General features: G+C 45.2%; 1 protein-coding gene across 1 annotated transcript in view; it reads left to right on the forward strand.

The window, feature by feature from the left end:
- Window positions 1–9,124, forward strand: part of PPEF2 (protein phosphatase with EF-hand domain 2) — a 32,263-nt gene that overhangs the window by 825 nt on the left and 22,314 nt on the right. Inside the window, exons 2-7 of the mRNA XM_082463772.1 lie at window positions 4,249–4,376; window positions 4,528–4,585; window positions 5,448–5,623; window positions 6,940–7,054; window positions 8,111–8,157; window positions 8,954–9,120. Of these exons, the coding sequence (XP_082319898.1) occupies window positions 4,249–4,376; window positions 4,528–4,585; window positions 5,448–5,623; window positions 6,940–7,054; window positions 8,111–8,157; window positions 8,954–9,120 (691 nt within the window). The remainder of the gene's footprint in view (window positions 1–4,248; window positions 4,377–4,527; window positions 4,586–5,447; window positions 5,624–6,939; window positions 7,055–8,110; window positions 8,158–8,953; window positions 9,121–9,124) is intronic.

Raw genomic sequence — 9,124 nt, forward strand, 5'->3', positions numbered from 1 at the left:
CGTTGCTGCACGCGGGCTTTCTCTAGTTGTGGTGAGCGGGGCTACTCTTTGTTGTGGTGTGCGGGCTTCTCACTGTGGTGGCTTCTCTTGTTGCAGAGCACGGGCTCTAGGCACGCAGGCTTCAGTAGTTGCGGCACGTGGGCTCAGTAGTTGTGGCTCCCGGGCTCTAGAGCGCAGGCTCAGTAGTTGTGGCACGCAGGCTCAGTAGTTGTGGCACACAGGCTTAGCTGCTCCGCAGCATGTGGGATCTTCCCGGACCAGGGCTCGAACCCGTGTCCCCTGCATTGGCAGGCAGATTCTTAACTACTGGGCCACCAGGGAAGCCCAGAAGAACAATTTAGAAGCTACTAAAGTCATCTAAGCAGGAGATGATAATGCCTTGGTCCAGAGTTGGTGGCAGTAGAGATGGAGAGAAGAGGGTGAATTCCAACAATATTCAGGAGGTGGAATTGATAGGATCCACCTGATTACATGTGTGGGGTTGGGGAAAAGGATGGATCAAGAATGACCTCCAGGTTTCTAGCTAGAAAATATTGGCAGGTGATAATGCCAATTTCTGACATAAAGATAATGGAGAAGAACCAAGCTCAAGTAGAAGGAAGGTGCTGAGTTTATACACACTGGGTTTGAGATGCCCATGCAACATGCAGGTGGATGTGCTGAGTAGGCAGTTGCATATTCAGATCTGGATTTTGGAGATGTTGGTGGAGATACATGCATTTGGAAGGCATCAGAGTACGGGTGATTGTTGAAGCCATGGGGGTCACTGAAGTAGCCTAGAGTGAGAGTAAAGATAGGTCGGAGACCAGGGCCTAGGACAGAGCCATGAGGGACTCCAGTACTTATTAAGCATCGGTCGAAGAGGATGAGCCAGTGAAGGAGGCCGAGGAGAGGCAGCCAGAGATGAAGGACGAAGCAAGGGAAATGGTGACAGCACCTTGTTTATATAAGCCTAAGCATCTTTATAAGCTCATGGCTTCCTTTCTAGTTTGGCAATAGGTCCCAGGCTCATCTTGCATATTTTTGGCTCCAGACCAGAAATAGCTATTTCTCCAGAGCTTGGGGTGTTCGCTACCAGGATAGTCATTATTTCCTACACCTTTTCAGTGACCAGATCCAGAAAATATGTATTATTTTAATGACCAATTTATATTTAGGATCACAATATTTTTACTTAACAACTTTGATATGATATTATATTTATATCTCCTTTCTCTTTATTAAAAAAAACTTTTTTCCCTAATGATACTGATGTGGTATTATTTACTTTGTCCTACAGCATATAAAAAAGTTTCTGAAAAATAATAACAATACTATTATAACAATATGATTACTGAAAACTCTTTAAGATTTCTTTGTAGTTCTTTTTGTCCTTTGAGTACATCCACTAGGCATATACAACTTACTGAATTTTCAAGTCATTTGAAAGAACTCCTTTCTGTGTGGTTATGCCACTAGTTTGTACAAGATTAGATTCACTTGTTTGACTTTTGCTTTTTAGAGATTGATTTTTTTTTAAATTTTGATTTAAATTTGCTTTATAATTTTATAAAACATTTATACAATTCCCATTCCAATTATCTGGTGCTGTGTAACAAACGATCCCAAAACTGAGTGGCTTAAGACAATCATTTTATTCTGCTCATGATTTTGTGGGTCAGGAATTTGCAGAGGGCCCAGCTCGATGGCTTGTCTATGATCCTCAGGGCAGCTGGGGCTGGAGGTTCTGCTTCCAGGACGGCTCTTCACCGTGGCCTCTGTCTCCCCGCGTGGTTGCCTTGTCCTTAATGTGGAATTTTAACAGCCAGGTGTATCTGTAACTTTTGCCATAGGATTTAGTCTGCACAAGGCTGAGGAAGAGGAGCCCAAGCATGTAGTATTGCACTGATGGGAAGGGAGGATGGGGTAGAGGTCCTTAAACTATGCTACAACCTCACAGCACCCATCTCAATGGAACCCAGGCCCTAGACAGAGGATTGGGAGGGAGAATAAAAGGGAGAAACAGAGGCACTGCCTGGTCTGCCTACCCTGAGCAGCCGAAGAGGTACTGAGGATATAAGTATGTCCAGTTGGCAGCACCTGCCTTAAAATGCTTGAGGCAAGGTGTTAGCAAACAACATTTTCACGGAAACTTGATGGCCATGATATTCCTCAGTGATACCTACCCTTCAGCACAAGTCAGGATCGATCATGGAGCTTGTTAAACCTACAGATTCCTGGGTTCCCTGTAGAGATTCTGATGCTGTAGGTCTAGGGTGAGGTGCAGATGTCTGTGTGTTTCCCATGACTTGTTACTTTAGCTAAGTACCGCTTACTCTGGGTGTTTCATTCACTACTTTGAATGGGGATTTACAGAATTCAGTCCTCATCGCTTATTATTTTGTGAGTGCCTTTGGGACATACTTAGTGTATGACATTTTTTCCTCACAGAAAACCAAATTCAGCTTTGCTTAAATTTCTCTCAAGTTCTCTTTTCCCATTCACTGTTGTATCTCATCTCCTCTTAGGGACATCAGTAGGAATTCCATTAGCTCTCTAATGCAAGCTAGGTGTATTAAATCAATCTGTCTACTGTTCACAAGGTTGACCTGAGTGAACCTGCTGGGTTTCCTTTGCAATCCAGCTTTATCCACAAAGGCTCCATTCATCCCTGGTGGCACACTCAGGCTCAGGAGCTTAAGGAGAATCTAGTTACTCACGTGGACAGCTGTCCTCTTCTCTGGCAGCAGTACTTGACTGCAGGTTCCAGAGCTCAAAGGAAGAATTCAACCTACTCATGCCATCCTGCAGCACACGACCACCCAGCACAGGTCCTGGCAAAAGGAGAAGCAAAGGCTGCCCTTCGGATTGGGTAGTCAGCATGGTCCTGGGTGTATTGTGATGGGGACACAAAGCCACAGGGATAGAAGGAACTTGGGGATATCAAGCAGTGACCACCACCTGACATGATAGTACGTAGTTATTTTGTGTGTGTGTTTCTTCTCCCCAGTTACCATCTAGTTCATCTCTTTTTCCAGATGAGAACACTGAGGCCCAGAAAGTTGACTTGCCTGAGGCCACATCGCTGGTCAGGGCAGTTCCAGGCCCAGAACCAGACTCCTGACATCCTGTCTATTGTTGCAGTATCAAAATGTCCTCCCCACCCTCTGACCCCTGCATCATCCCATCCTTTTTTTTTTTTTTTTTTTTTGCATTTGAATGTGTTTTTTTTAACACAATTTTTTTTTAAATTTTATTTATTTATGGCTGTGTTGGGTCTTCGTTTCTGTGCGAGGGCTTTCTCTAGTTGCGGCAAGTGGGGGCCACTCTTCGTCGCGGTGTGCGGGCCTCTCACTATCGCGGCCTCTCCTGTTGCGGAGCACAGGCTCCAGACGCGCAGGCTCAGCAATTGTGGCTCACGGGCCTAGTCACTCCGCGGCATGTGGGATCTTCCCAGACCAGGGCTCGAACCCATGTCCCCTGCATTGGCAGGCAGTTTCTCAACCACTGCGCCACCAGGGAAGCCCTAACACAATTTTTAAAGGTTACTTTCCATTTACAGTTATAAACTATTGCCTATATCTCCCACGTTGTACGCTATATCCTTGTAGCTTACTTTATACATAATAGTTTGTACCTCTTACTCCCCTTCCTCTATATTGCCCCTCCCCCCTTCCCTTTCCCTGCTTGGTAACCACTAGTTTGCTCCATCTGTGAGCCTGCTTCTTTTTTGTTATATTCACTAGTTTGTTGTATTGATATTTTTTAGATTCCACATATAAGTGATATCATACAGTATCTGCCTTTCTCTGACTTACTTCACTGAGCATAATGCCCTCCAAGTCCATCCGTGTTGCTGCGCATGGCAAAATTTCATTCTTTTTTTTATGGCTGAGTAGTACCTGCATCATCCTACTCTTCAAGGATGCTGCAACCTTGCAACCTCCCCAGTTTACATCTCTTTCTCAGAATCCAACCTTTGCATCTCTACACATATAAATGTTTTCATCAAAAAGTGGGAATTGCAATAGTCCTCCAGTGATTTTAGTATAAGTAATAGGTAAGAATGGAGGAGGGATGGGGGCGGGAATGGGGAAAAGAGCACCCCGGCCAGCAGTGAGGCAAATCCTTCCTACCGGTGGCAAAATATAGTGCGTTCCCTACCATCTTGTCCCCATGTTACAGTGGGAGAGGCACCCCCGCCCCGACCTCCCCACGCAGGCCCAGGGAGTCCCACCTCACAGGCTTGCTTCTCCATCTGTGTCACAGCCTTCAAGGCAGCGGCCCTGATCCAGAGGTGGTACCGGCGCTACATGGCCCGCCTGGAGATGAGGCGGCACTGCACCTGGAGCATCTTCCAGTCTATAGAGTATGCTGGGCAGCAAGACCAGGTCAAGGTGCGACGGGATGTGGGATGGGGCCACCTCCAGCTCTGCCTTCCAGGCCCCGCACAGCAAGGCCCAGGTGCCTAGGAGGTGCAGCTGATCTGGACCACTCCTGGGTTCTCTTTCTATCTCTAAAACCACGTCTTCTTGGGTTTTTCTGCAGCTCCACAATTTCTTCAGCTACCTTGTGGATCACTTCACCCCCAGCAGTCACAACGAGAGTGAGTATGAACTGCCACGTGGCCGGTCCTCCTGTCTCAGGGTCAAAGACATTGGGGTGAGGTGTGGGATGCACAGGGTGGGGAAATGTGAATCTGGTGACAGCCAGGGAATGAGCGAGGAGGCTGACAAGTAAATGGTTCTCCTAGAAGCACACCTGGAGACAAAAGTTTGGGTGCAAGGAATTTATTTGATAAATACAGGAAACACTGGGAGGTGGGGAGGGAGTGGGGAAGGGACTCAGGAAAGGGGAGGCAGGCAAAAAAGGGTGGGTTACTAAACCTGCAGTGTACCTGGGAAATAGTGCAAAACGCAGCCTGGGAAGTATCCCGCCTGAAGGCAGAGGGAACTGGAGTCTCAACTCCCGAGAGTCATTGGTAGAAGGCTGCTGGGAGGGGCGGACGGGAAGGGTTGTTCATGCAGGTCTGGCCTGCCATGCAGGGCTCTCTGCAGATCCAGGGACAAAGCCCTCAGGCAGAGACGCAGGGGCAGCGTTTGGAAATGAATTGCCTGAAAGTCTGAGGCATCTGCCACACTCACTAAGTACACCAGAAATGCCCATGAACTTTTTTTCCACCGCAGTTTTCGCTTTCCTCCTGCTTACCAACCTAGGCCCGTAAATTTCTGTACTTTCTAAGGCAATCTTTTAAAATAAAAGTAGAATGGAATTGACATAATAATGTAACCTTTCTCCCGCCCATCCTAATTTGTCATCACTTTGCCCTTTACTTTCTCCTCTCCTGTGTTGGAGCCGAAGCCAGACTGGCCAGGACCCACTTCAAGTATGGTCCAGGGAATGAATTCTATATTGCCCGTGCCTGCAGGTCTGATCATAAGCCGGCCCACCCCTTCTGTCCTGACTAGGGGACTTCCTGAACCGCATGTTCACTGAGGAGAGATCCCCCCAGGACTCCGAGATGGAGAATTGCAGGGACTATGAATCCATCGAGGTACCGGACAGTTACACGGGGCCACGCCTCTCCTTCCCGCTCCTTCCCGACCATGCAACTGCTCTGGTGGAAGCTTTCAGAGTGAAACAAGTAAGCTCACCCCGGGGGACCTGGGTCACCACCAATTCCACGGAATGTGTAGAAGTAGAGCAGACACAATGCAGAAGGAATGGCCCTGGATTTAGGGTGTTTGTGTCAGGGATCCGTCAGAGAGATCCACTTGCCCTTTTCTTAGCCAGGACCTTGTGATTGATCAGCTAGTTTTTATGTATTGAGAACCCCTCCTCCCCATCATGTAATCCCTATGTTCATTCATCCCGCAGATGATTACTGAGTGCTGCTATGTGCAGGTACTCTTCTAGGCACTGAACAGTGAACAAGACAGACACAAATCTCTGCCCTCATGGGGCTGAGATTTTAGTGGGGAGACAGATAATAATAAATAACAAATGACTAATATTTATATATTAATATATTAGGTGACAGAGCTATGTCAAAGCATAAACTAAGTTCTAGGTGGGAGAGATGGCAATTTTACAGAGTGGTCTGGGAAGGTGTCACTGAAAAGGTGATTTCTGAGCAAAGGTCAAAGGTGGTGAGAGAGGGTTCTATGTGGACGTCTGGAGAATGCGTTCTAGGCAGAGGGAACAAATGGAAAGGCCCTGAGGCAGGACCTTGCCTGGACTGCTCGGGGACATCAGGAAGGCCATTGTGGCTGGAGAGGAGGGAACCAGGGAACAACTATTAGAAGATGGAGACAGAGAGGTGAGTAGGGTGGACTTTCACTCTGAAAGAGATGGGGAGACAATGAGCGCAGAAATGATATAATCCAGCTTTCCTTTTAATATAATCATTCTGTTTGCCGAATAGAGTATAGGGAGCAAGGGCTGAAGCAGGGAGGCCAGTCAAGAGACTACTGCAGTAGTCTACGTGAAAGATGATAGTGGCTTGAAACCCTGGTGGTAGAGGTGGAACTGGTGAGAAGTGGTCAGATTCTGGCTCTTATGACAGATTCCAATCCTTCCCCTTTTTCATATGAAGATAATTCACTGCAGGAGGAGCTGGGATGATTTTCCCAGTGATGTCAGGATCGCCGATACCATCGATATACATGCACTTATTCATACTTTGCTGAGACAATCATGTGTTTCTCCCAAGCTCAAGGCAAGCAGGGGTTACATAGAGTAGGTAGGAAAGAGGACCTCAGTTCAGTATTTGGGGGGTGATGCAAAGCACAAACAAGGGCAGAAGATGGGTGAGAAAGAAAGGATCTGTGCATAGGGTCCCAGGAGCAGTTTACTGGGGTCCCTTTTGCGGTCTTGGGGTCATTAAGCAGTAAAGGTGAGGCCCATCTTCCCTCACAAGTGTGTGTTGTTTTGTCCCCTCCCTCCTCTTCCTCCTAGTAGAGGCTCCATGCTCGCTATGTCTTGAATCTTTTGTATGAAGCCAGGAAACATCTGGTACAACTGCCAAACATCAACCGGGTCTCCACTTGTTACAGCGAGGAAATCACAGTATGTGGTAAGAGCCAGTCAGAAATGGCTTTTCACGAAGCAGAAAACTCTGCCTGTGATCAGGGAGGGGCAGGAGGGCTGGAGGGGACCCGATGGCCACTTGGGCAGGCCGGGTTCACGCCTTCACACTGATTACATTTACATATTTACTCCACAGTTATTGAAGGTAGGGGTGGTGCCGTGAAGGAGAACTGTGGGGTGAGAGGGCCCAGCCTCTGCTTTATTTTTCCCAGAGATTCAGATTTGGCCCCAAATTCATCCTCTCCATTCAGAATAAAATCCTAGCAAATAACCAGACCTTCCCTTGTTAGAAGACAGTTTACTTACTTACTGTATTTGAACAGGCCTAAATGCCTAGCAAATTATTCCTTCCATCCACATTTATTCTTCTTCCAGAGAGAAATCCTATTGATGACAATCTTCTCCATCTCCTTATGTTTTCAGTGATGTTTTAATAACCATTATAGACTGATGCCCCGCACTTGAACTTAGGGGAGACGGTGATACACCAGGGATTGTAAACTGGCAGCCTGCAATATGTCTTGTCTGCCTCAAAATGTTCTTAAATTTCTAACATTAGTTTCCAACATTTGAAAATTGGAGGATTTCATATTAAAATCCAGATTTCCAACTTCTTAAAATCTTGTAACACTGACCCGTGAGTAGCAGCTTCTTGCTTCAGGTGGGGCAAAAATCTCTCTAGTTCTCATCCAGGTTTTCAACCCTGCACTCTTCGGTCCCATTTTTGCTTCAGTAAAAACGTAAGTCATTTACTGTTCATGATAATCGCACAGGAGAAATATCGTGCTTTCTGCTTTCAATATTAACTATCCCTGCAACAAGGGAAGTTAATATTTATCCCTATCTTATATATGGAAAAATGAGTAAGCATAAGTTTCTTTGTCAGGTTTTCCTGGGTATTTTCCTTTTATTTAAATTGAGATATAACTGACATAATACTGTATTAGTTGTAGGTATACAATGGGTATTTTCCTTTTCATAATAAAAAATTAGAAACAATGGTGAAGACCAATCAAAACTGATGTTTTTCTGTCTTTGTTAGGAGATTTACACGGCCAGTTGGATGACTTAATATTTATATTTTATAAGGTATGAACGCTCAAATTATGTTCCTGTCTTGCTCTGAGGTTTAATTTAGAAGTTCAAATACAGTCTCCATTAAAGAAATGCTTAAGTTGTTACTTGGATTTTAAAATATTTTAGAATAATATTTGCTACTATGTAGCAAATGTGTAATGTAAAAGTCTTCACTGCATTATATTCTAGTGTATTTTTGTAAACTGTTTAAAAAATACAAAATCTAAGGTTAATAAAGAGAAAGAATCATTATTTGGAAAAAAGAAAATCAATTACTAGATAGAGAAATTGTTTATTATCAAAGCAACCAAAAGCTATTTTCGTATCTATTTTTAGTTATCAAATACAGAGCATATAACAAGCTATATAAATATTCTATTAATGTAATTAACACAAAGCAGTTTCTGATGTATTGTCTTGTTAAATCCTGAGAAATCTATGGCAGCTATTGTTATTATTGCTAGTTAAGGACAGAGTGGCCAGAACTTAAAATGGGCCTTGGAATTACAAGTTCAGTGCCCTTTGCACAGACCACCTGGCAGCAGTGTGGCTTTGGATAATGCGTTTATTTCGATGAGCATCTCATAACCTCAGCCTGGCTAGAAAGGAAATATGAGACCAATACAAAATATTTACAGTATTTCCAATATTCCCATCTTTTACTGACATTTCATGTTTGGAAGAGAGCCAGACAGCACAGAATTGGCTTTCAGCCCTGATAGGACTGTCAAATGCACACTGGCTTGACCCAATTTCCTATTCCCTTCCTTCCACTGCCTCTTCTTGGACTTCTCTCCTTATTGGGAAGAACGGCCTCCCGTCACCAGAGCGGGCCTATGTGTTCAATGGCGACTTTGTGGATCGAGGGAAGGATTCAGTAGAGATCCTGATGGTTCTTTTTGCCTTCATGTTGGTTTACCCAAAAGAGTTCCATCTCAACCGAGGAAACCATGAGGACCATATGGTGAACTTACGGTAC

Source organism: Balaenoptera physalus (genome assembly GCF_965194825.1).
Source record: "Balaenoptera physalus genome assembly, chromosome: 5".
Taxonomy (NCBI): Eukaryota; Metazoa; Chordata; class Mammalia; order Artiodactyla; family Balaenopteridae; genus Balaenoptera; species Balaenoptera physalus.